At 41.4% G+C, this 27,155-nt stretch overlaps 2 protein-coding genes across 2 annotated transcripts in view; both read right to left on the bottom strand.

Moving 5' to 3' along the window:
• gas7b (growth arrest-specific 7b) overlaps window positions 1-3,721 on the bottom strand; it is a 74,639-nt gene extending 70,918 nt beyond the window's left edge. Inside the window, exon 1 of the mRNA XM_030754308.1 lies at window positions 3,327-3,721. Within this exon, the coding sequence (XP_030610168.1) occupies window positions 3,327-3,506 (180 nt within the window). The 5' untranslated portion in view covers window positions 3,507-3,721. The remainder of the gene's footprint in view (window positions 1-3,326) is intronic.
• Window positions 3,722-5,647: 1,926 nt separating this feature from the next.
• Window positions 5,648-25,573, bottom strand: LOC115797798 (myosin-1-like). Its single transcript, XM_030754304.1, has 38 exons — window positions 25,370-25,573; window positions 25,086-25,229; window positions 22,976-23,132; window positions 22,850-22,877; window positions 22,647-22,761; window positions 22,478-22,570; window positions 22,144-22,207; window positions 21,968-22,066; window positions 21,787-21,890; window positions 21,568-21,706; window positions 21,277-21,395; window positions 20,536-20,685; window positions 20,283-20,453; window positions 19,882-20,188; window positions 19,707-19,780; window positions 19,513-19,600; window positions 19,318-19,435; window positions 19,124-19,247; window positions 18,260-18,396; window positions 17,918-18,173; window positions 17,577-17,819; window positions 16,733-16,909; window positions 16,507-16,652; window positions 16,332-16,422; window positions 15,858-16,247; window positions 14,182-14,308; window positions 13,984-14,102; window positions 13,219-13,415; window positions 12,949-13,132; window positions 12,693-12,858; window positions 11,858-11,982; window positions 11,457-11,765; window positions 11,163-11,366; window positions 9,930-10,055; window positions 9,588-9,758; window positions 9,301-9,501; window positions 9,105-9,226; window positions 5,648-5,669 (listed from the first exon to the last, which is right to left on the bottom strand). Exons 1-38 carry the CDS (start codon window positions 25,571-25,573, stop codon window positions 5,648-5,650), a joined length of 5,811 nt encoding a protein of 1,936 aa, XP_030610164.1.
• Between the last annotated feature and the right edge of the window lie 1,582 nt (window positions 25,574-27,155).

Genomic DNA, 27,155 nt, shown 5'->3' with positions numbered 1-27,155 from the left:
GTAATCCTGAGAGCAGAGCACATGTTCACAGAGGTATACCTAGTTTCTGATTTCTTTAAACTAATCTCAAAGACAAGGGCTGAAGCCTATGCCAGCAGGTAGAAGGTGAGAGGCAGGGTACACCCTGGACAGGTCACCGATCTGCTGTAACACACAGAGGCAGACGACCTTTCACACTCATTTTTAGAATCACCGAGTAACACAACCCTGTGCATGTTTTTGGACTGTGGCACCACCATTAACTGCTTTATTTTAGAAAATTAAAACAATCTATATTTCATGTCTATGTTTCTAAAAGAACCACTGTCCTCCACTGACTCATGTGGATAGAGAGCAGGAAAAACCGTAACAGTTCAACACTGAACCAGCAGAGCTATCTGATGAACCCCCGCAGTACTTTCCCCACTTTACTGTCTCGTTTCTCTCATCTTCACAGCTTATCTTTACACGACTCCACTCCAGAGCACAGACAGGAAATGTGGTTACTTCTGGCGGTTGTACCCACAACACCGGGTATATCGAAGATGATCTGCAGACCGCAGAGTTGTGTGTGCTCACATGAAACTGAGGAGAAATTTTGTGTTGTGTTTTTGTCACACCTCAAATCAGATAAGCAAGCTGTTGTTTCCAAATGCAACCGAGGGCCGAGCGCTTTCCCAGCATTGCATCAGAGATTTATGAAAACGTGTCCGTGCAGCCAGCTGAGGAGCCGGGCCACTTCTACAAAATGATAGACTCTGTCATCTCTTCAGTATTCTTACCATAAAGGCTGCACCAGAGATTTTAACTGCATTTCAAAGGTGATTGTTGGCCGACTTACAAGCAGTGTATACGTCAGCTTGTGTTTCTATAAAGTAATTTCTTCTTATCTATTAGCCCAATATGTGCAACATATAATTAATTCAGTTCAGCCCTGACGGAAACAGATTTCAGCTTTCATAAGAAGACAGTAAAATAGAGATTACACTGGAAATGAACCTGGGAGTGTTTGGTTTCCACGATGCTTAAAAGGACTGGTGTGTTATCACGAAGAGAGACAAAAGGTTCAAAGTCAGACAAAAATCATTACAAAGAGATGCAAAATAATCCTAAAAAGAGTAACAACAACTTCAATAAGACACAGAGCGAGCAAAAAGACACAAAAGAATCATAAAATAGTAATAAAAAAGAGCAAAGAGACACAATGAGAACCAGAAACTGATAACTATGAGTTCAAAGACACAAAAAACACAAGAGACACAAACACACAGTCACAAAAAATATAAATGAGATAAAATCTCATCCCAACATAAAAAGAAATACACTTGGTCTTTGGACAAATGCACCCTTTTGCTACACACCTAAAGTTTTGTAACTGCATCTTGGAAAGTTTGTGATGCAATCATGCTGACAAAATCAGTCCACACACACACACACACACACACACACACACACACACACACACACACACCTGCCAGAGTACACAAAACCACGCTTGTGGTCGTTCTTGCTACAGAAGGTGTTTCCAGGACCACATTTTCCCTTGATGACACACACATACACGCGCGCGCCTCAGTGACTCATTAGGAGTTTATTCAGCATCCAAAGTTCTTACAGAAATCTGAGCTCTGATTTTGATCAGAGGGAGCTCCAAATGATCACTTAAAAGTGTCAAAGCTTAAAGCTGAAATCAATCATTTTTGACTGTAATATTACAGCTGTAGAAGCTGTAATATTTTACATTATTATCATTATTGTTAGGTAGCACGGTGGTTAGCACTGCTGCCTCACAGCAAGAAGGTTCGAACCCACCTCAGCCAGGCCTTTCTGTGTGGAGTTTGCATGTTCATGTCTGCGTGGGTTTTCTCCAGGTACTCTGGTTTCCTCCCACAGTCCAAAGACATGCACCCACTGGTGTTAGGTTGATTGGTGATTCTAAATTGCCCATAGGTGTGAACGGTTGTCTGTCTCTCTGTGTTAGCCCTGTGACAGGCTGGAGACCTGTACAGGTGTACCCTGCCTCTCAAAACTATGACTGCTGGGATCAACCCGGTGTCATGGCAAAGCGTGTAATAGAGTCACCTATCCACTCCAGGAAATCAAGTGGATGTCACACTTTGCGTGTCCTACGCGTGAAATGGAAACGCAGGCTGACTGCAGTAATCTGCGGTACCACCAGGGTGTGATATTTTATTTACAGCCAACAAGCTCGATGGCTGATAATGATGTAAATTTGCCCTCCATACACCTACTGTGCCATCTTTTGTTGTTGTTAAACAATATTCATAATGTTGTATCATTTAAGTGGCTGAAAATCAATAGAAAGGTAGCAGAAAGTAGTCGGCTGGAAATATCGCACCTTGGTGGTACTGCAAGTTACTGCGAATTCAGCAGCCGTGTACATTTCACACCTACGGGAGGCAAAGCGTGAAGTGGACGTGGTGATGCCGACTCGCAGAGCTGATGGCCAGCAGACTGCTATCAGCGTTAGCTGTCAGTCAAAGCAGCCATGCCCCTACATTTAAGCCCTGCAGGTGTAACAGTAAGGTAGCCTGGTTGACTTGGTCAGGATTAAAACACTAATATGTGAACATCATGAGAAGCCCCCCCCCCCCCGGGCTGTTGCACCTTTAAAGCTCATTTTACCTCCGAGGTCATTGTGATGCTTGATGAAACTACCTGCACCACCCTGCTGCCCCACCCATCAGCTCTGCTTTTGTCTTCCTCCCCCTGTGAATGCTCCCCCCCCCCCCCCCCCCCCCCCCTCAGACCATAGTGTTGTCACTAACCATGTTTCTGCATATGCAATCTGGATAAGATAAAAATGCAGGGCTTCATGCCCGCCCACCCCCAAACCCTCACTGTAACCAATTATCACAACACTGGGTGGTGTCAAAAAACTAACTACTCCTCACAGAGCCACACACGCTGACGTTAAAGTTGCAGAGGGGGGAGGCTGGGTGAGGCTGGGTGAGGGGTTTGACCATGAAGAGCATTCAGGCGCACAGAGAGGAGACCTGAGCGCTCCGTTGGAATGCGTGTGGAATGAGGAAGTGCGCCAGCCAGGCAGAGAGGTGACTGCTGGGAAGGTTCGCATTAATCTGATAAGCACGGCACGGGAAAACTATTTACTAGAGCATCACTCAATGCTGTCTTTATCTTCAAGTGTGCGTGTGTGGTTCAAACCAAGCTGTTCCTGTGTGTGTGTGTGAGTCAGAGAGGCATTAGAAAATACACTTTTGTGTTTGTTTTCATCCAAATTAAAGCCCATTAAGATCAATGTGCTTGAGCAAATTTGCATCCAGTACAGTCCTAAAAAGTCAAAACAAGAAATTCTACAGCCTTACCTCCAGGACCTGGACATAACTGGAGGGGAACCAACCCCTGGCTCCATCCTTCTCTCCCTCCCACCAGCCTCCGGGCAGAGCCTGGACCACCTTAATAATGTCCCCGGCCTCGAAGCTCAGTCCCTGCTGGTGCTGCTCCCCGCTGAACGGGTACAAACTTTTGCAGTACGATCCAGACATGATCAGCACAAAAACCTTCTCGCTCAGGAGGCGATGATGATGATGATGATGATGTCCGCCACCCTCAGAGGAAAGAACAAACTTTTTAAAATGGAGCTGGAGTTTGTTATTTAGATGTGCAGAGGAGCGCAGTGAAACTAGGGAGAAGTTGCTGAACAGGTTGTTGTCCTCCTGCTGCTGCTGCTGCGAGGACGCCCCTCAGCGCTGCTCCTCCAGTGTGCCTACCAGCCTGCACGCCGTCTCTGAAGCGCCTTTAAACGAAGGCAGAAAGAGCGAGACACGGGGAGAGCGGAAGATGGTTAGGTCTGCCTTCAAAATAAAAGCACAAAGTTTTTGTTCTTTTCTTTAGCTTTAATTAAACCAAATATATAAAGAGCATTTGTATGTTTCTATTTGTTATAAAAACTTATATTTCAGTTGTCACCAAACGTTTGACTGTAGCTGCCGTTTTCTTGAAAAGATGAAGTTTGATCAAGCAAGCGCAAAAGTTGATCATGTTATTTATGAGCGGGTTTGTTCTCATTGTGAAACAGTCCTTTCCACCTCCCTTTAAGCCAGTTAGATGGGGTTTCAGTTTCTGTGCTCACAGCTCACAGTCCCTGACTTCACTGTGTTACGTGAAAGAATTGGCCATGTTTTCGTGTGTTTTTTCTGATATTTGCTTGCTCCACATAGAAACCTACTGTATGTGTACAGTAAATACACGTGATCATTTTCACGTTTTACTTTGAAAGGCTTAACCGGAAAACTTTTATCAAGGCTAACTTTACTCTGATCAGGGCTGTATCTCCGCTTTTACTCCATTTCATTGAAATGAGGAAGATGAGTCACTGTTTGCTTACCACTTTAATGTTTTGGTTCACTTTTATGGTTTTATTTTATTTTATTTTATTTGTTTTGGTTTATGGCTTTTATTGCTAAAAAATACTTTGGCTGTTTATTCATCTATTTATTTGTCTGAGTCCATTATCTTTTTGTGAGTTTATTATTTGTGTAAGAGGAGTTTTGCAATCCTTCGGCTGCATGAGGGAAGTTGGTTGGCACCACAGCAGTCATTACAATCATTAGCATAGAGCTGGAAGCATGTGTAATAAAAGCTCCCAGGAGAGCACTGACTATGATTTAGTTACTAGAGCTATATCGCTATATATTGCAGCAATTTACTACTATCCTTCCATGAAGCTGAGGACTTGTAAGGGTCAGATTTAAAGTTAAAGCAGGCTTTCAATGTACTGCTGTTCAAACTACAAAAATAAACACAGTAATAAATAATTTGCCTCGTATAAAGCTCCTCAGTAGCGTCTTTTGTTTGACTTCCTGCCTGTTAAAATGCAGGGCCTTTTCCAGCTGCATGATGACTAGCTAACAGATTTTGATGATTAAAATTAGCAGAGTGTTCTCTTAAAATAAACACATGCAGAGCAGAAACAAATCACTGAGGAGTCATGAGTGATGATGCAGCCAGAAATCAGAGGCTCTCTGCTGCAGACTGCTGGTCGCTGAGCAGAAGTGCAGAAGAGTTTATGGAGCGCAGCAGGAACTAAATGACATGAAACAGACTGCAGGACAGTAATAAGCTGAATGGGACTGATGTCCTGATAACCAAATACCATGGATAGATTGATTAAATGATAAACAGATCATTAAAGGCAACAATTTGCATGTTTGTAGAAACCTCTTAAAGGTTTTGTACTAATCTAATAGTAAACTTGAAGTGATGCCCATTTGTCATATTTAATCACACAATAATCAGTCGCGTATGAAAGAAACTACAGTCACCACACTGCACATGATAACAGCTCAATATAAACTGAAAGAACTGTCTGTAAACTTTGAAACTGATGAAGGATGTAAGCACAAATAGCACATGGTGTTCAGGGCCTCTGGAAGGTTTCAGACTGCTCTGAATGCTACGGCTCATTGAATCTGCTGAGAAGGAGGCAGAGGAAAGAAAATGACTGTAACAAACCAGCTTGGAAAAAGGAGACTCCAAACTCAGAGCTAAATGTTTAGTCTGGTCAGTGAGTACGATCAGTGCTTTGATCCAAGTCTATTTGACTTTAGCACATTTATATTCATGCATTAGTGACACAGCGGTGCAGAGGTTAGTACTGTTGCCTCACAGTAAGTGGGTCCTGGGTTCAAATCCTTTCTGTGTGCAGTCTGTATGTTCTCCCTGTGCCTGTGTGAGTTGTGCTCTGACTTCCTCCCACAGTCTATCTTTAAATGCCAACTCCACAACAAAGTGGCAGCCTGCCTCTCGCCTCTTCAGCCCCACTGTGACCCTGAACTGGAACTTTATATACCAACCTGAGTGTTGTGTGGTATATTTTAACAACTAATTAAACAAAAAGATTAATGTGTTGTGCAGTAACTTGTGGCAAAGCAGCCCCCAACCAAATAGTGAGTGTATAAATAAACACACTTTTTAAAAGTGGGATTTTTCTGTGCTTTAAAATCTTTCTCAGGACCAATTCTAATTCATTTCAGACACTGGATTTCTGATTTTCATGAGCTATAAGCCAAAACCATCCAAATAAAAACAACAACAACAAAAAGGCTTAAAATATTTCACTTTACATGTAATGAATATAGAATATATGAAAGCTTACATTTTTGAATTAAATTTGAGTCTTATTCTGGGCCTAAATTTCCTTTTAAGCAGTTTTCATCAGATCTGACAGATTCCGTGTATGCAGTGACCTCTGAAATCTATTACCTGTTTTAATTAACTTTTTATATAAATAAATGCATTTATATAAATATGTGAATACTTATGCATACTTATGAGTAATTTCAAATTGAATTTCTATTGCTGATTCCAAATAAAAGGAGAAAGACGCCATGCAGAGAATTTCAAATTGAAGTTTGTGGGAGAGTTCCACAGCAGTAAAGCTGGTGGTATAAGTATAATTTTCAAGAGAAAATAATTTTAAAGCCTTCTTTTAATTTATTTATATAAACTTCTTTTGGGATCAGAGTTGACATTTTCCTGTGAATAGTTCTTATGCTGTGGTGACCACTGAAATTCAAATTAATTTTTTAAATTGCTTCAAAAATAACAAATTAACAACCAGAGGCAAGATAGCATATACATGCTTCCCTTAGGCAGCATGTATATGCACTTCCCCAAGTGCTGCTCATAGGGGGTCGTTTTGACTGCTGGGTTTTCTCTGAGGCAACAGTTTGTTGTGATTTGGCGCTATATAAAAAAAATTGAATTGAATTGAATTACATGTACAAACATAAAAAATCTAGACAACATGAATTACAACAAACATCTTCCTGTCTCTTATTGAAAGGCTCCAGGAAACAGCAAAAGGGCTGGACATGAGAAAACTCGCTGGTATGCAAATATACCTGAATATTTAACTGAAGGAAGGTATTTCAACCTACAAGTAGCTCAATTTAACAGTTTATAGCTGCTCTATATTGCATCAGTATATTAACAATTAATGAAAGCAATAGCTATAACTTATAAGAAGGCATATACAAAGGAAGGCTTTAATGTTGATGGACTGGTACCGTCTCTTCTAAGCTTATCATCCGTTTGCATGGTGCTTAACAGATACTAAAGAATTCCAGAAATGTAAAATATTCCTTCTGTGTGCTGACTGGTGCACAGGCCTGGGTCTCTGCAAGGCAACTCTGTCTAACTCGGCTGGAGCAGGAGCTCCAGGAGGAAATTCAAGAGGAGAGATGCCTCACAAAGCTGTTAGGAAGAGAGGTACCGAGCAAAGGTGGCATTTTCTGAGTAAAGCCTTTGGGGTAGAATTGATCTCGTTAGAACCTGGTTTATTTCCTGTTGATGTGGCTGTATATAAAAGACTTCTGGGTCTGAAAAACGAGGCCTATGTGAATTCTTTTAATGGTTTAAGTCCAGGTGAGTATGGGACAGCGCCCCAACATTCCTTTGATCTGTGCCCTCAGTAAACACTACTGAGTTTATAGTCTCAGTCGCTAGTTTCAAATCTTACCTGAATACAGCACGAGGTTCATTTTGTAAATTAGAGTCGGAGAGGAGAATAAATCTGGGCACGCTCCGGGGCGAGCCGAACCTCGTGTCCTTCAGTTTCACAGGCAGCTTCATCTCTAGCTCATCACATAGTTCCACAAATATGTATTTGTATGTATGTACACATGTAGGTGTGTGTATCTATATAGATGTGTGTATATATATATATATATATATATGTGTGTGTGTATGTATGTATATATGTGTATGTATATGTGTGTATGTATAATGTGTGTGTATATATATATATATATATATATATACACACACACGTGTGTGTGTATATATATATACACACACACGTGTTATAAGAAAGGAGTTATAAGAATTAAACCTATAATCTATATAAATTTAAAAAAACTAACAAGAGTTAGGAATTTTAGTTAATTGAATTTTTAAAAATCCTGTAAATGCAACTACATATTTAATGTATTTTAAATGAATTCTCTGGCCCACCTGCAGTGCCTTAATGACACACTGGTGGGCCACGAGCCATATTTAGGGGATCACTGCTGTAACAGTTATCAGACCCTCATATTGTCACCCACCTGTTTTCTTCAAACTCAATGACAGTTGCATCAAGCACTCACCTCAAAGTTAAACCCTGAACATAAGGAAAAGGAATATAAACACAGCCCCTGTATTGTGGAGGATGGAGTGACTTTATAGATAGTCCATCTTAAAATTATCCTCTGGAGCCTGTTAGTCAACACGCGCATTTTTTATTACGCTGGTCCTATAAACTTAATCCAGTGCTCTCATGCTGGGATTAAGTAGACGCAGATGACTGACACTGAAGAGGACGGCTATTTTAACACAGAAAGTAAATGTCAGCGGGCCTCGCCCTAATCCCTGCAAACAGTTGCTCTAATTAGATGCTAACTGCCCACATAGATGTGAGTTTATATATAAACCTCTCACTCCTTCTATGAAACTGATTATCTGTTAGTGCTGCTGCTAGCTGGCTAATTAGCACTACAAAGAGTTACACATAGTTCACGCAGACATTAAGGAACAGTTTCCACTTGTTTCTGCTGATGTTCAGAAAGATGGTGATTACTGTGTGGGCTGCTGGAACGTTCCACTCAGATGGTGATGGCTGATGTTGAAAGCAGAAGAAAAAACAAGCAAAGTTATGCTTAAATCACTTTATTGTGCTACGGTTTCACAGCAAAGCAACAAAGGTTTGTTCATTTCTATTTGTGCTAAGAAGTTGTGTCATCGCTGGAAGCTTTACTCTGATTCTGCAGCCTGAGACGAGCGGGGGGGAAGATAAAAAAAAAGAAGAGAAAAGGAAGTATATAAGTAAAAATATAAAATAACTCAATGACAATTCACACTTTTTTTTTTTTTTTAATTTCCTGTATCACTGTCTTCAGCCACTGTCCACTCCTAGTGTTTCCATCCATGTCAGGACACACGTAGGTGACAAGTAAACTTTTGGTGCAAAACTGGTGGTTGAGACACTGCTTAATAATATAAATGTGAATGACTGCAGGAGAAAACAAATGCATTAAGGTGTGTCATTTATTTTTTTGTAAGGAAGATTCACTGTTCAGGCTTCAAACCTTACCTTTCCAAACTCTCTGCTTTTAGCTCTCATCTTGTTAACCTGGGATTCAGCGATGTCTGCACGCTCCTGGGCCTCCTCCAGCTCATGCTGCACCTTCCTCAGCTTAGCAAGATGAGCACCGGCCTGCCCCTCCTATAGAAGAGTCTGACCTTGAGCTATCAGACAATCATGATGACAAAATTTCTCACTTGATGAGAAGATCTTACTGCTTCTTCATTTTGTCGTTTGTAGGCCTTGACTTTGAGCTGCAGTTTGTCGACGAGGTCCTGCAGTCTCAGAACGGTCTTCTTGTCCTCCTCAGTCTGGTACGTGAGCTCCTTCAGTCTCCTCTCGTATTTACGGACTCCTTTTATGGCATCAGCGGCTCTTTTCTGTTCAAGCTCCACTTCACCCTCCAGTTCTCGCACCTAAAGTCAAAACCCAACAAATTCAACATCAAGCTGTAGTCACTCTTCTGAGTAACACTGCTCAGGTATATGAATGGCTTTGATACCCGTGCTTCTAGTTTCTGAAGCTGCTTTTTGCCCCCCTTTAGAGCCAGGTTCTCAGCTTCATCCAGACGGTGTTGCAGATCCTTCACAGAGGTCTCCAGGTTCTTCTTCATCCTCTCCAGGTGGCTGCTTGTGTCCTGTTCTTTCTTCAGTTCCTCCGCCATCATTGCTGCCTACGTTTGCACAGCAAGTTAAGCTGATGTTTAAAGTGTACTTTGTCTTTGACAAATAGGAAATGAATGATCACAATCAACCTGGACCAGCAGAAGGAATATTCTCATCATTTGTCAAGTTACTAATATGAAACTGGAATTGCTGGATAGAATTAAGGATAAAACATTTACATCAGTGATGGCCTTTTTGGCTTTTTCCTCTGCATTACGAGCCTCTTGGATGGCGTCCTCCACCTCACCCTGCAGCTGGCTGAGATCTGCATCCAGCTTCCTCTTAGAGTTGAGCAGACTGGTGTTCTGCAGCCAAATGACAGTTAAGTGAACATATCCTAACAACTCATAAGTCCAACAAAAATCTACTTATTGCTCTTTGTACAAGACAAATGTCCAGTGCGCTGACAACATTTTCAGCTTGACACAATGCTGTAGCTTTTTACTTTTATAGGCATCCTTCATTGTCAGGCCTTTGACCACAACCATCATCCTAACTGGCCTTGATTTCAACCTCAACCCCACATCTGTTAAGTGACTGTATCCTGCATACTGAACCCACTCGTGGGGCGGACCACACCCATCTTCATTTTGACTTTGACACACGTGCAATCATGCCCTACTTCATCTCTCTCCCATATGAAAGATGCAAAAAGTGGAGATGCTTTAGTACACTCCAATATTGTTTTTTTTTTCAGCTCTGTTTTGGTCTTGGCAACTCCAGCTGTTGGGACCAGGAAGCAGCTGCAGCCTCACACACCTCTCTGCAGCTTCTCTCCTCCTGTCATCCCTCCAAACTCCCATCACCATAGTGATGGTGTCTGCTCCCAGACCACCAACAAACAAATTAAAAGTCAGCAAAAACAATTTAAGCATAAAAAAATAATGTAACATCCTCAACTGCACCAAAAAGTAAACAGGACATTGATACAGTACCAATCAAAAGTTTGGATACACTTACTCATTCATTTAACCTTTGACTGGTACTGAACCACTCGTGTCAAGACATGAAAACTCCTCACTTTGCACAGAGGTCTCCACCCAAAGTCCAGCACCCTGAGGCTCTACGAGCAACAAAAAGAGGGCGGGCAAGGATTAATGAGTGTGTGAGCCCCAGTCCAGGAGGAAACAGTAAAAATGAATACATCAGTAACCCCCCCCAAGACGGGCGGCTCCAAGAGTGCCTCGGGAGCAAGTGGAGACCAAACCCCTGCTACCATCGACAGAAAGAGGAAGTGGCTGACATTAAGAATCCCTATCAGTGGTTAGAAAAGGTCGGCGTAAAGGACAGTACAGAGGGTCTGATCGCGGCAGCACAAGAACAGGCCCTAAGCATCAGATACATCGAGGCAGGAGTCTGCCATAGCTGACAGGACCCAAGCTGCAGACTGTGCAAAGGTGCCTCAGAGTCACCTGAGAGTGTAGCAGCCCGACTCGCTCACAGGCATCAGCCAATTCCCCTTCAGCTAATTTTCGGCTTCTTTCTGACTGTTCCAGAGCAGCCCGGAGCTCCTCCACTTCTGCCTGTAGCAGGCTGCTCCTGCGCTCCACCAAGGCCATCTGCTCTTTTAGGTCCTCCTGGCTCCGCAGAGCTTCATCCAGGTGAATAGTTTGTTCCTGCAAAGAGAGAGCATAATTATAATTTTCCCACAGTAAGAGCTTAACAACCAAGGAACCTTGTACTTAAGGTGGTAATTGATATTCTACTTTGAGGTGGCTTTGCATGTTCTTCAGCTGCTTCTGCGCCTCAGCAGCCTGCCGATTGGCATGACTGAGGTGGATCTCCATCTCGTTGAGGTCAGTCTCCATCTTCTTCCTAATTCGAATGGCATCATTCTTGCTGCGTATCTCAGCATCTAGAGCTGACTGCATCGTCTCCAAAACACGCTGGTGGTTGCGTTTCATCTGCTCGATCTCCTCGTCCTTCTCTGCCAGCCGGCGATCGATCTCCCCTTTGACTTGAGTGAGCTCCAACTGGATACGCAGAATTTTGGATTCCTCGTGTTCCAGAGAAGCCTAGAGTGAAAAAGGCTAAAAGATTACACTGAAGGAAAAAATGAATATTCACACAAATCTTATATACATCTTTGTTTTTCACATTGGGTCACCTCAGCTTCTTCCAGAGCAGTCTGAATCTCTGTCTTCTCGGTTTCAGTTTGTCTCTTAATCTTCTCCAGCTCATGAATGGCTTTGCCATTCTCTCCAAGTTGTTCAGTCAGATCAGAAATTTCCTCTATAAATGTAAAATAATACATAACACTTAATGATCACATGAAAAAGAATACATTGTTTTCTAAAAGGGGACCTATTATGCTCATTTCCAGCTCAGTATTTTTATTCTTGGACTCTATTGGAGTAACTTTGCATTTCAGTCCAAACTAATGTTTATTTATTTTATACTGGGTCTTGGTGCAGCCCCTCAGTTCATCGTCTCTCTGAAACATTTTAGCACCTCTGCGTTTAAGGATATCCTCTCTTTAAGCCAACTTTTTTCTGATTAGCTGCCTCCTGCAAACAGAAGGTTTGAACAACAGGTGAGCACAGCTGATCTGAGAAATGTTTGGTTCACAGGGACTACTTGGAGGCCCTGCAGTGGACTGGTGAACTGTCCAGGGCATAGTCTGCCTTTCACCCTGTGACAGGAAGGAAAGGCTCCTCCATGACCCTGAATTGGACAAGTGATTAAGAAGATGGATGGATGGATTATTTGCAGATATTCTGATCTCTGGAACGTTGGCCATGTTTAATATGGGTAACCGCTGTTGTAACAGTACAGATAAAACAGAAAATAAGGAAAAGTATAATAGGTCCACTTTAAGATATTGTGAATATGGTCAGCTTTTTAGACATGCTTTATAAACGTCACAGTCACATTATTAAAAGTCATCACAACCTGATGAATGTCTGTGATGAAGAGTCTTTAAGATAGTTTGATCAACATACGTTGCAGGTTTTTATTCTCTCGTTTGAGGACTTCGAGCTGCTCCAAAGCTTCCTCGTAAGAATTCTTCATTTTGAAGAGTTCGGTGCTGAGGGAGCGAGACTCTTTCTGTAAGCCATCCAGTTCAGCCTGACTCTCCTCGTATTTCTGCTTCCACTCAGAAAGAATCTACAGACAACACAACAGATCACAGTCAGTAGCACTGAGTTACATTACTTTGATTGTTAGCATCAGTGGGTTACAGGGTGCTTTAATTACCTTATCAAAGCTCCTCTGCTTTTTATCCAGGCCAGCTGCGTGAGCATTTGCTCTTTCCATGTCAGCCATGAGGTCCTCCACCTCTCCCTGCAGCCTCTGTTTCGTCTTCTCCAAAGACGAACACTTGGCATTCACAGCTTCGATTGCCTCCTCAGCTTCCTGCAAACGCTGGGCGAGCTTTTTCCTGAGAAAGTTAGGCATCATTTTTCTTACACTGCAAATATATCTTTTAAAAATCTAAATATTTATGAGTTTGAGAAGAAGTCTCACTTTGCCTCTTCCAGTTCATCATTGCGCTGGATGGCATCAGTCTCATACTTGGTTCTCCACTGGGCCACCTCACTGTTGGCCTTGGACATTGCTCTCTGGAGCTCAGCCTTGGCCTCTTGTTCCTCCTCATACTGCTCCCTCAGCAAATCACAGTCATGGCGGGCAGATTGAAGAGCATGGGAAAGAGCATTCTTGGCCTGACACAGAGACGGATTTGGATTTTTATTTATGAAAGTATACAATAATTGAAGGGCCAAATAACCCTGTCATTGTGAACATTGAGAAGTTCATCATTTTTTAATAGAAAGTTTCCTTATTGGAGGCTTAGATGGAAATATATGTGCAGTAAAGCTAAAGCAAGCAGGAAGTTTAATTATATAAAGACTAGAAGCTGAAGGATGAAAACGACACCTTTTTGAGTTGTATTGCTCCTGGACCAGTTACCTTTAGGCCTGGCTAGCTACATTTAGACCTGGCACATAATTATGTGAGCAACTCTGGACACAGGCGCGGTTCCAGTCTGATGCTATGGGTCCACTGGTGAAAAAACATGTTCACCAAATAGTCTGACTATTCCTTTAAAACCCTGCCATTGTAGAAGGACCTGTTCTTCACAGAAAACCATCTGGAGTTAAAAATTATAACTGAGCCAACTTAAGGCAGCCAGATAAACGTCTTTGCCTTGCTAACCTTCTAATTTAAGCTAAGCTAAGCTATAGCTTATTAACTTTAAGCACTAACTTGACCAGCACTGAGGAAACAAACCTTTATTTCTTCCTCGACCTGCCTCTTCAGTTCCTCGAGTTGCTGAGTGAAGGCAAGCTTGGCCCTCGACATCTGAGACAGTATCGCTTCTTTCTCCTCAAGGAGACGAGAGAGCTCACCTGTTCAAGAGGTTTCAGAAGATGAGGTGAGAAAAGCGAGAGCACTTTGATTCCAGAAACCTTTTAATCAGCTGCTTACCGTTTTCATTCTGAAGTCTTGCCCTTTGAGCATTTAATTCAGTGATCAGATGAGTGTTCTCATCGTGTTTTGTTTTGTATTCGCTCAGTTGGTCTTCCAGGGAGTGGCACAGCTTTTCATAATTAATCTGACAATAGTGATAAAATGAATTAATGAACACTGTTTTTCAGGCCCTTCAGATATTTTGCTTCTTATTACCATCAGGGAAGAATACGACACTAATTGCTGATTATTTTGAATGCAGTCTCCCCACTTTACTTTCAGTAGCCAAACTTTATTATTTTATTTAACCAAATACTGTATCTTTGTATATACCAATGTGACAAAACAGAATATTGATTAGGATATATTAGCCAGTAAGTGAACTGATTAGGAGTCAATATGTTGGATGTGGGCAAAATGGGCAGATGTAAAGAGCAGCTAAAGGTTAAATAGTTATGTCCAGATGACTGAGTTGGGGGCTTTGACGAACTCTGGTCCATCCTCTGAGGTCTGAGTTATCATAGATAATAAGCCTAACCCTACCCTGACCCTGTTTTGGAGGAATGGCAAACTGACTTTTTCGAGAAAAAAAAATTAGATATGTTTCAATTAAAATTATTTTCTTGGTTCTCTATGTGCCAAGACCTGACAGAACAATTTAATGAAAACAAAAATTACATATTTTGAGTGTTTACAGTTGTGGGCATGTTTACATACATAAATGTCACAATAACTTTGGGCTTTTAATGATTTCTTTGAACTGTTTTTTTTTCCCATGGTGGAATGATTGGACAGGATACACCTTTAATGAGTCTAAAAGCCAACTTTGAATTTATTCCAGATTTTTTGGAATTGGTTCAAACAGCAAATTCTATCCAAGTTTCAGTTTCTAGCTGTTGATTTGAGGATGAAGATGAAGATGAAGATAGTCCTCCTTCTTCATTATTCCATCCACTTTATGCAATGCACCAGTACCACTGGTAGCAAAAAGGCCCCAGAGCATGATGCTACTACCACCACCATGTTTGATAGTTGGTGCAGTGTTCTTAGGTTGGAAAGCCGCACTTTTACTCCTCCAAATTTACCTCATCATTGTGGCCAGACAGCTCAATTTCTGTCTGGACTGACCATAAAACATTTCTCCAGAAGGTGTTTGGCTTGTCCATGTGGGCAGCTGCAAATTTCAGTTGAGAAACTAATAGGCCTTGGCCTAATAGCGTCACTTATTAAAGATTTATGTGAATATATGTAGATATTTGAGCCTGTATGTATACTTTTGACCCTGTGTGGCTTGGAGAAAATCCAAAATAAATTCAAACATGTGCATCCGATTCTTGTTATTTTAAAGTCACTAAAGATGTGATCTGAAAATCATTCCACCTTAGAAAAACAACAGTTCAAAGAAATTAAAAGCCCAAAATTACCATGACGTTCATGCCCAGGATGAGTGGATGTAAACTTCTGACCAAAAATGTATGTTTAGATTTAGGGTTATGACCACTTAGACCTCAAAGGGTTAAATGATCTGCTGCTTATATATTTGTTCCAGATTGCACATGGAAACCACACAGTGTGTAGAGTCCATGCCAAGGTACATCAGAGCTGTTTTTGCAGTACTAACTACTAATGCTTTGGCTCATCAGTGTGAATATTTTCATTTAGTTAATTATGTATCTTTATTTAGCTTATCTTACCTTTGCCTTTACCGTGACCTCTATGTTGCTCGAAAGGTCATCAATCTCCATCTTGTACTCACTCTTTTCCTTCTCCAGCTTCTGCTTGATTCTCTGCAGGTTGTCAATCTGCTGTCCCAGCTCAGCCACACTGTCGGCGTGTTTCTTTCTTAAAGCTGCAGTGATAGTCTCGTGGTGGAGTGTTGATTCTTCGAGGTCTCGTCTCAGTTTCTGAAACTCGGCCTCTCGCTTCTTGTTCAATTCTACCTGAGCGGCGGTGGCTCCACCAGCCTCCTCCAGCCTCTCGCTGATCTCCTCGAGCTCCCTGGAAAGATCAGACCTTTGCTTTTCCACCTTGGCCCTAGCAATACGCTCCACTTCAAGCTCCTCCTCTAGCTCTTCCTTGCATGCCTGTATAAAGCAACAAAAAACCGAGATCATTCACTGACTTCAGTAAATCTTTCAGCAGACTCACCAGGTTTTTACTGTAGGTACCTGAAGCTCCTTGATCCTCTTCTGACATTGTACAGCCACGCTTTGCTCATCCTCAATTTTTGATACAAGCTGGCTTAACTCAAAGTCTTTCCTGTTGTGCAAAATCACATCAGTTAATATAAGCAAGTGTTAGAAGCTTTTATTTATACCTAGATGCTGATATACCCATACATACTTTTTGAGGCATTCCTGTAGTTGCTGATTGTTATTTTCCAAATCCATTATGGATTCCTGTGCTAGTTTCAGATCTCCTTCAAGTTTCCTTTTGGCCCTCTCGACATCCATTCGAACCTTCTTTTCTTGTTCCAGAGAGCCCTCAAGCTAGCACATGGGCATATTATCATTAAATTAGTACATAATATATGCTGTGAGTTCAAGAAAATGTCTGGCTATAGGCTTACATCATCAACTTGTTGCTCCAGCTTGATCTTAGCTTTGGTCAGAGAGTTGACTTTGTCTTCCTCTGCCTGCAGATCATCCAGTGTCTGCTGGTGGGCCTCTTGGAGAGCCAACTTCTCCTTGGATAACTTGGCAATAGTGTCATCAAGGCATGACATTTCTTCTGTCAAATTCTTCACCTGAATGTGTAAGATGAAATGTCTTAACCCTCTGAGGTCTAAGTTGTCATCATTGATGACCCTAACCCTAAACTTAACTCTAACCCTAAGCAACCAGAATGCCATTTGTTTTTACTGACTCGTTCTCCCAAGTCTTTGCAATCAGGGAACAAAGAAAACTGACACACACATCAAAAACTACTTATATATTTGCCTTTTTCAAAAACATAGGGTTAGGGTTATCACCAGTGTTAATTTCATTGACGAAATATTTTCGTCATAGGTTTTGTCAACGACCCTTTTTTTTGTGACGAAAGCAAGACAATAACTAAATTAAAACCACTTAAAAGATTAAAATTGATGATGAATCCTCAAGAAAAAAACCCTTTTCGAAAGTGTCAATTTTCTTACGAAATTAATTGACACTTTCTTCAAGACTAAAGTGTCAATTAATTTCGTCATCGTTTTTATCCTTTAATTTAGTTATCGTCTCGTTTTCGTCATGAAAAAAAGGGTGGCTGACAAAACCTATGACGAAAATATTTCGTCAATGAAATTAACACTGGTGATAACCCTAACCCCACCCTAACCCTATGTTTCATCAATGAAATTAACCCTGGTTATCACCTGTCATTACTTAGATCTCAGAGGTTAATAAATGCTTCAGTCAGAGCAGCCATCAACACACCTTGTTTTCAGTGGCATGCTTTTCTTTCTCAACTTTAGCCAAAGTGAGCTCCAAGTCATCAATGTCCTTCTTCAGCTCAGAGCATTCATCCTCTAGCTTCCTCTTCTTGGCGGTCAGTTCGGCATTCAGCTCTTCCTCATCCTCCAGTCTCTCACTGAATTCTTTGGCTTTGGTCTCCAGCAAGATCTTGTTCTTTATCAGGCCCTCACATCGCTCCTCTGCATCTGCCAAACTCTCACTTTCCTGTTTAGCAAAAATCCCATTTTACATTTATGTAGAATGCACTTGTATTATTTTATGACTGACCTATGTACTGCAAAATGCATATTTTCTCTCCTCACAGCTTGAATTTGCAGACACAAGTCATTCTTTTCCTGAAGTAGAGAAACCATTTTGGCTTCCAGCTCCTTCCTCTTAGCCTCAGCTTTGCCTAAATCCTCCTTACACTTGGCAAATTCAACTTTCATCATGGCCATCTCCTTCTCAGTCTCAGCACTCCTCAAGAGAGGCTTGATCTTAAAGTAGAGCTTCATCCATGGCCAGTGTTTCACATTCATGAAGGAGCGAATGTTGTACTGAACGATATAAATGGACTCTCTGGAAAGTGATGGAGCAAAAAGAACACACTGTATTTGATGTACTGACCAATGATCTTGAGTTTTCTCTGGCTTCGTTTTGATTACCGTCTTTCCATCATTTTCTGAAACTCCTTCCTTCTGAGAAAGCCACGGCACAAAGCTTGAGTTATTGTGATGAGTGATGCAAGTTTTTCATCTCTCATCTCTTCCAGCAGACCCAAGAGTCCTGCTTTGAAGAACACCTATGGAAGAAGCAACAAAGCTATGTCCAAAAGAATTACTGGCAAGGGCAACTGCACATATATGAAAGCTCTATTAATGCAATATGCTGGATTTTGTAGCAACTTGTGCTGCTTCCTGAAAAAGCAGTTTTTCAGGGAAGGTTTTACTTATTTCAGAAACCAATGCCAAACCAAATTTTATACCTATTATAACAGAATGGCTGGATAAAAAAGTTCAAATTCAAACATATTAGCAAAAGTGTTTATATTTGTTGCAAATGGCTCTCAATACTTTTTCTGGCCTCAAGAAAATCAAGAAAGCCACGCTGTCTAAATACTAATTATGCTTTGTCACAATAAACAACAGAGCAATTATCAGCTGCCTCTCTGGAGAGTTCCTCGCCCAGTTCAGCTCCACTGTCATGAACTGCACTTGGCAATGGTAGTCCTTGTTCTGCAACCTCAGTGAGCTAGCCACCTGACCCCGTTCTTTACTAGTACATGAATTATTGTTACTAATTGTAGCTGAAGAAGATGGAGTTTAACTGTGGAACAGGTGACGGGAGCAGCCAGGCTAGCAAGATAGCCATGACTGAACCTTGAAAATAAGAGTAGGGGGATTGTCCACTTCTAAGAAATGTCGGTTTGTGGCAAACACGGCCTCCATGATGACTTCAAACAGTGAGCTTCAGTTTCTCACAAGCACCTCATTTCAGATATGCTGACACTTAGATTTAAATTAAATTACCTTGGTATGTCCAAACTTATACTGTGTGTGATCCACATCGATTGAGCCTAAGAGCTTCTCAGAGGCTTTCTTGTTGTCAATGAATTGTCCTTCAGGGATCACACTAGCATTCAGCACTTTGTACCTACAAAAAGAAAATCTCATTACACAAAATTTTTAAAACATTCTCAGAGAAACAAACTTTTGTTTATTACCTTTGCTTGAAATCTCCGTACAGGATCCGGCTGGGAAAGCCTTTCCTGCAGATCCTGATTCCTTCTAACACACCGTTACATCTCAGCTGATGGATAACCAGATGGTGTTCCATAATCCCTAAAAGTCAGGCAGAGCCAAACTGTAATCAGGCTGCCAGACATACAGTACAATTCAAATGGTCTGAAAAGGAATACCTGGAGTTTTAGTTTCGTTTGGAATCAGGCACCTAACAAAGTGAGGATGGGTGCTCCTCAGGTTTGTCATTAGCTTTCCCAGGTTCTCCTGTTAAAGATGATCATTGTCAATACCACTGTTGCAATGATTTATTGTTTCCATCAAAACATTTTTTTTCAGAATTATGATAATCAGATTTTAAGTATGTAGTTACCCGAAAGAGGGCTGACACAGTCTGGAACGACGCGCCCTTCTTCTTTGCTGCCTTCTTAGCAGCACCACTTCCACCTGGGTTCTCTTTAAAATAATGACAGTTTTTGGCTATTTAGAATATTTTAAAGAAGGCCATTTGAACAAAAAATAAAATGTTAGGAATCCCATACTCCTACCCACAGACGAAGCATAGTTGGAATAGAGGAATGCCAGTAGTTTCAGGCTGGCTTTCTGGTAGAGCTGGACAACAGTCTCATTCAGTGGGTCCTTGTTTTTGTCTAACCAGCCTGTAATGCTGTAGTCCACAGTGCCAGCATAGTGCACCAAAGAGAAATGAGCCTCAGCCTTGCCTTTGACAGACTTGGGCTTCTGAAAGTTGCTGGATTTCCCAAGATGTTGGTCATACAACTTGTTTTTGAAGGTGGTGTCTGAAGCCTTAGGGAACATACACTCCTCTTCAAGGATGGAAAAGATTCCCATTGGCTGTTGAAGATAGTGAGTCAGAAAATCCTGCTATATCCCAGGGATTTGTTTCTGGAACTTTGCCCAAAATCATACCATATCTGCATAAACAAACCTTCTCAATGAGCTCGATACAGGCAGCCAGGTCCATCCCAAAGTCAATGAACTCCCACTCAATGCCTTCCTTCTTATACTCCTCTTGCTCCAGCACAAACATGTGATGGTTGAAAAACTGTTGCAGTTTCTCATTTGTGAAATTGATACAGAGCTGTTCCAGACTGTTATACTGCAAAACAGGCATTTTACTTATTGTAGAGCACAATATTTTCTACAAATAATCATAGATAGAGTGCGGAAAGAAAGCTTACATCAAAAATTTCAAACCCAGCAATGTCCAGGACTCCGATGAAGAACTGCCTGGGCTGCTTAGTGTCCAGCATCTGATTAATGCGGAGGACCATCCACAGAAACATCTTCTCATAGACCGATTTGGCCAAAGCACCAATAGAGTTGTAGACCTATGCTCAACGACATGTTGTAGTGAGATTTCAACAAGAAACGAGAAAATAAGGCCTTCACATACTAGTAAACAACATCCATACACAGAGCAAGATAACTGTTGATTTGATTAAACTATATGCCTCTGTAGATGTTCGGCTTATTTCACTGGCCATTTGAATCAGAAGGTTTTTTATTGCCATATGGGTGAACAGGTTCACAGCATTAGGAAATTGCTGTGGTACTTCGTGCTTACAGAAAAAACAAATAAGTATTTTGTTTGCTGACTACAGTTACAGTTTTCCAAGAAAGTCAGTTTTCCCAAAGCACAGGATTAGAGGCTAAGGTTAGGGTTCTCACAAGGGTTCTAACGATTACGGTTTCTTGGTAATTCCAACATCGTGCTGCTAGGCACAACACAAGTGATGGATTCAAAGACATTGAGGAGGAAAGCAGTTTTGCCAGTTAACTTTTTCCAAGTCTTTTCCATACAGATATCTGTATCAAGGCAAACACGGAAAATATTAAATCACTGAAGAAGTGACACAGATGTGAGGTTCTCAAGATTTTTCCACCTGCACCTGATACGAACTTTTCCAACACAAATGTACCTGCTGAACAGTCTGGCTTTTGGTCACATATTCATTCCCAACCTTTACTCGTGGATAGCACAGTGCTTTCAGCAGGTCTGCAGAGTTCAGACCCATCAGGTAAGCTGCTTTGTCGGCCACTTAGCAAAGAAAAAAGAAAAGACTTGAGGCAGAGTGTGATAATAAAAAAGGTCGAGATTCTAATGTTTAAAAATATTAAAGTCTACATTTGCACACACCAAAAACAAAAGACAATCACCATAAAAGATAAAAATAAACACATTAAGGCATAACATTATGAATAACAATTACCCTCTGTGCCGTCTGGCTCTGCCTGCTCCTCTCTCGGCTTCTGCTTGAACTTCATATTCCCATAATGCATCACAGCACCTGTCAGCTTGTAGATGCCAATCTTCTCCTCTCCAGTGAAGCCCAGGATGTCGATAGCGCTCTGAATGCGCGTCAAAACAGATCTGATGTAAGAAAAAAGGTAGCAGTAATGGACAAGCAGAGACTGTTAATCTGACTTACATCAGTGGCTATCAGTTCTTCACTGTCATCAATACTCGCCACACTGATCTCCCCCTGGCTGACAAACGGGTAGTCATAGGGGTTGGTGGTGATGAGGAGAGTTTCTGAAAGGAAAATAACAAGCCTTCAATTTAGCACTTTGCAGCACACACACTGTGCTGTAACCGTGTCCTTGAGTTACCTATGAGCTCAGGCTTCTTGTTGGACATTATCTGGTAGAAAATATGGTAGCTCCTCTCTGCGGCCAGCTGAAACGTTACCCTGGATTTTTCCAGCAAATCTACCAAAACCACACAAAATCCGCTTAAATAAAGAATGCAACAAATCCAGAAATTATTCTAACTTATTAATACCCACAAGTCTCAATATCAGCAGAAGCCAGTTTTCCTGTGGTTCCAAAGTGGATCCTGATGAACTTCCCCTGAAAGGGGAACAAAAATTTTACCTATGTAGACCCATACCCATCTCTATGGGCGGGCCCTAGGGGGCCGTGCCCACCCACTGATACCCTTGGGCCCGCCCTGGCCCGCCCACCCAAGCCAGATCACTAATCAAGCTAATAATAGTGGTCCCCCCCCCATTGGATTTCATAAGCCCCCCTTAAACTGAGATCTGGTGACGGGACTGTGTAGACCAAACAAAAAAATTAATCAGTAAACACAAAAGCAAATCAATCCATTTCTTCACTCACAAAACGTGATGAGTTATCATTTCTGACAGTCTTGGCGTTTCCAAAGGCTTCTAACAAGGGGTTAGCAGAGATGATTTGGTCCTCCAGGTTCCCCTGAGGTAAGACAATGAACAATGTAAAATATTAACAATACAGACAGGTTCATAGTTGACATGTATTTATATAGTACCTGTAATTTCCCAGTGACAGCAACATCTTTTTTCCTGTCCCCAGAGCCTGCAATTGTTGCAAAGTACTGGATGACTCGCTTGGTGTTGACAGTCTTTCCTGCACCGGATTCTCCACTACAGCACATCAGAGCACAATGAGAAATCTCTTTCTTTCTCTCACCAAGTAACAAACAGGCTGTTGCATCTTTGAGATGTGGCTTACGTGATGAGGATGGACTGGTTTTCTCTATCTAAAAAAAAAAAAAGATATAAATATTAGAGAGGTGCACTGTATTACACCAAAAAGGAGCATAAAACTCATTGCACTAATGTAACTTTTAAAGCTTACCAGTAAGCATTGACTGATAGGCGTTGTCAGAGATGGAGAAGATGTGTGGTGGAGCCTCCTGGCGCTTTTTACCCCTGTAGGCTATCACCACTTCCTGGTTGTACACTGGGAGCCACTTGTAGGGGTTCACAGTGACACAGAACAGCCCAGAGTAGGTCTGCAACCCAAAGCAACTTCTAATAGTTAGTTGGTTCCAAGTAAGTTGGTTCCAAGTAAGGTAATCCAGTGATTTACATGCTTAATGGCTGATTAACAGTTTGCAGAGGTGATGCCAGGGGATGCTTTCAGTTGCCCACTAACTGAATTAGTTGCCCTCCCTGAGAGCTACCCCAAACTTCTTTAGGCTAACTACCTCAACTGACCAAAAGAGTAGCCTCTCCCATCCAGCACTTACCTGGGTCTAACCAAACTAGCAGCTGGTCAGCCTAGAAAGCAAATGTCAGGTAGGTGAAGCAGGTTCATAAAGTGTAATTCTAACCTTTACATTAGCTAGTAAACATAGTTATAATCGTGTGACAGTGTGGTTATAATAATCATTCAAATCCCTTACAGTCAATATGAGCTTATTAGCTTTATCTTGGTGAAATCAGTGCTGTAGCACAGCCCTATAGTCAGCTGTGACCAGGCCCCTGCAAGCTTTTGGCATATGGAGTAACTTTCGCAACCAGCTGAGCTGCGGTGGCCCCCCAGCAGGACTGCTGTTAAACAAACTGAGATGAAAATATATTAAACTTTTGCACGACAGAAGTCTCTGGACTAAGACTAGGCCATATCTGTTATTAAAAAACAACATGCAGTGAAGAAGCCTGCTGGCACTACTATGCCTAAAATAGATATAACCTTATCTTTGATGCATCCTCTTTGGCAGAGCTGCAGCTGAGAGCCTTTAGAACAGGTCTGACAACATCAGTATCATTACACTCACTTATAAGACTGTCATTTATGCTCTAATTTCTCATTTATACTTCACCCTGGCTTGGTGATGGAAATAAGGAGACTGTATTTCATAACTCTGACAGTGGTGGCTGTAGCTCAGTAGGTAGAGCAGGTCACCTACTGATCGGAAGGTCAGCGGTTCGATTCCTGGCTACTCCAGGCTACATGCCAATGTATCCTTGGGCAAGATACTTAACCCCAAGTTGCTCTCCGACCGTCCTGTCGGAGTGTGAATGTGTGTGAATGTTAGCTAATTAAAAGCACTTAGCTTAGTAAAACATGGAAGTGCTTGTATGAATGGGAGTGCATGGGTGAATGTAAAAACATGTTGTATAAGCGCTTTGAGTGCTCTGACTCTGAGTAGAAAAGCGCTATATAAGAACTAGTCCATTTACCATTTTGGCCTCACAGTTAAGCTCAGCTGCTGTTGACTGAAAAGTGATGTTTTTTGGGTGGAAATTTAAGAGTAGCTCAGAGGGTATAAGTAGAGTATTTAATATTTAAGCACAGCTTAAACAATCAGAAACTACCAGCATCATATTTGCTATATCAGTACTCTTTTTGTTTCGTTCTGTTTATTATTCCAGTTTATTGTTTTCCTTTTTTCAGTGAAGAGCACTGGATAGTTTTTAGATCATCTGATGTGCTGATTCATACACCCATTTGTCATCCTTTATTGCTTCATCTGAGTCATGTCACTTTATATTAATGCATACATTTTTCTTTACCTGGATTTTCAGCATTAATACCAGTGAGTGTTGGACAACATTAGGCTAAAACTGCTATAAAGGTGGTTTCACTTGTGTTTCTGGCCTAACTTTGTGTTTTTGAGCTTTTTGAGGTTAAATTCTTTGTGTTGACAGTTTGTGACATATTGAAGTACATCTGGATACTTTTGAATACTTACTGTCATTTCTAACACTTCCTGAGCTATTTCTATGAGCAGCAGCAGTCTGGATTGGGTATCATCTGGAGAATAGGCTCAAGATAGATTTAGGGATACACTTCCAGAGACTTGTTCTTTAACCGCTAAGCTGCAACAAAAGTAGCTATATTCATAGCAAATTAAAAAGATGAAGCAGAATGTAAAGCACCAGCTGACTGCACCCCTGTCTTTGGTCTGCATGATCCTGATGAGCAGCAGCTTATCTGACATTGTGTGGGGAGTACTCACATAGATCATCCATGCTGCGTAACGCTCTTTGAGGTTATACAGCACAGCCGCCTCATTCAGGTGCGTCATCATGGCCATGTCCTCGATCTTGTCAAACTTGGGCGGGTTCATGGGGAAGATTTCATCATCCTTCACTGTTACAACCTGAATGTTCAGGAGAGAGAGCTTCATTAAGAAATCAGTGAAGTGAGCGCCATCTCTGTGTATTACTACTGTAATGTGAAGTACATTGACAGTGCGCCCTGTAAATCTGCAGTATATAAAGAGTTTTAGAGCTGATGTACCTGTCCCGCCTGAGTTTTAACAGTGGCTTTGCCGCCCTCTTTGCTTTGCAGCGTCCCTTTGACAAAGAGCTCCTTTGGATCCGCCACAAACACTGCAGTTTTGGCATCAAAGGGCCTGTTCTGAACTTCAATCCTCTCTCGTTCAGGTCTCCTCAGAAATGGGGCAGCCTCCCCAAAAACAGTCATGTCAGCGTCTGAACTCATCTCTGCAGTTTAATCCCCAGAGAGGACGAAAAGATCCAGGGTACCTGTTAGAATGGTGATCTATTAATGCTAGAAACTATATCAGACATCCCGATCAGCTCCTACCTCAGAAGATCTGCGTACGGCTCCTCCTAGACACACCTGAATCAGAATCAGAGCTCCTGCTGGCTAAGCCAGTGTCTGTCACAGGCACACGACAATGAAGCAGAAAAACGTGGAAAGAGCTGACCCTTACTGCTTTTATAAGATGCATTAGGACAGACAACAAACATCTATATTTAGGTCAAATCCCCCCAGTGAACGTGGGTGGAGAAAAGTGATTAGTTTGGCATGTGATGTCATGGGGATGGTGCTGAGCTTTTGTTATAAATCCGTGGTGTGGAGCAACTGCAGCTCAAGAAAAGAATGAATGCCAAAGGAGGGTGACCTTTGCCAGGGATACAGCTAGATGATAAACTTTCTAAAGATACAGATGCCAACACTGTTTATTATCTTGGGCACTGAGCTCCGCGATTATAACCAGACTTAACATTAAGGATGCGTCTAGACTTAAAAGCAGCTATTGAACATTTTAAGCTCAAGGAATGCATTTGGAAGCCAAAGTTCTTAAACACAGAAGGTCTCACTGCTGTAGTTTAACCTGAAAGTTATGAGAATTATGCTTTTGCTATACAAGACATGTGTCTGAACCATCATCCCTGAACATGTAACATGTTAACTGAGGCCTAAAGAGTCTGAGTGATATCTCTGAGCGCTGCACAGTTTGACCTTGGGGTGTATTTGCTGGGATGTTCGTTATTATAAAGATTAGTAACTGTCTTGAATGTTTTCCACTTGTGAATAATCCATCTCACTGTTTAAATGATGGATTTCAAATTGTGTGAAAATGGTCTTATAGCAATGACTTTGTTCTGTAATACTTATGTAATTTTAAGATGATTTTTACTATGTACTGATAAGTAAAACCTTAGAATTTAAAGAGGCTGTACTTTTTTTACCATGATGATGTAGTATTGACTATATCATCACTTTATGTGAAGCATTACTTACAATAACTAAAAGACATTAATATTCAGAGTAATATTAATATTAAGAGTAAATTCAATACAATAAGAGTAAAATATTGTAAGGTAACTTTTTGCTTGTGAAATGTTATCCCCTGCATGAGCTCGACACTGTTCATTAAAACATATAAGCAATGGAAGAATCTGTTATTTTCTACTCTTTGGCTGCTGCAGCATCAAAGCCAAATGGACTGATTCTAGTGCTTTTCTACTCTGAGCCCTCAAAATACTTTATACACCTAAGTGCTTTCTAACTAACATTCACACTCCAATCAACACATCAGGGAACAACTTTGGGTTCAGGATCTTGCCCAAGGATACTTTGGAATGCAGACTGGAGCAGCCAGGAATTGAACCACTGACCATCCTGTTAGTAGATGACCTGCTCTGCCTCCTGAGCTGCAGCCACCTCTAATGCATTTCTCTAGCTAGTATACAGTGTCTATGTGTATATATTTTTTTATTAGCCAATTCATATGAAGATGAGTGTTTTTATCAGTCTCTTCTAATTCTCACAA

Source organism: Archocentrus centrarchus, chromosome 19 (genome assembly GCF_007364275.1).
Source record: "Archocentrus centrarchus isolate MPI-CPG fArcCen1 chromosome 19, fArcCen1, whole genome shotgun sequence".
Classification (NCBI taxonomy): Eukaryota; Metazoa; Chordata; class Actinopteri; order Cichliformes; family Cichlidae; genus Archocentrus; species Archocentrus centrarchus.
This window is presented reverse-complemented; position numbering and strand designations above follow the sequence as displayed.

Coding starts and splice junctions, on each gene's coding strand:
- LOC115797798 (XM_030754304.1), bottom strand. CDS start 25,573: ATGAGTTCAGACGCTGACATGACTGTTTTTGGGGAGGCTGCCCCATTT. Junction 19,436..19,512: donor AAACGAAACTAAAACTCCAG/GTATTCCTTTTC, acceptor CCTGACTTTTAG/GGATTATGGAACACCATCTG. Junction 19,248..19,317: donor TACGGAGATTTCAAGCAAAG/GTAATAAACAAA, acceptor TTCTTTTTGTAG/GTACAAAGTGCTGAATGCTA.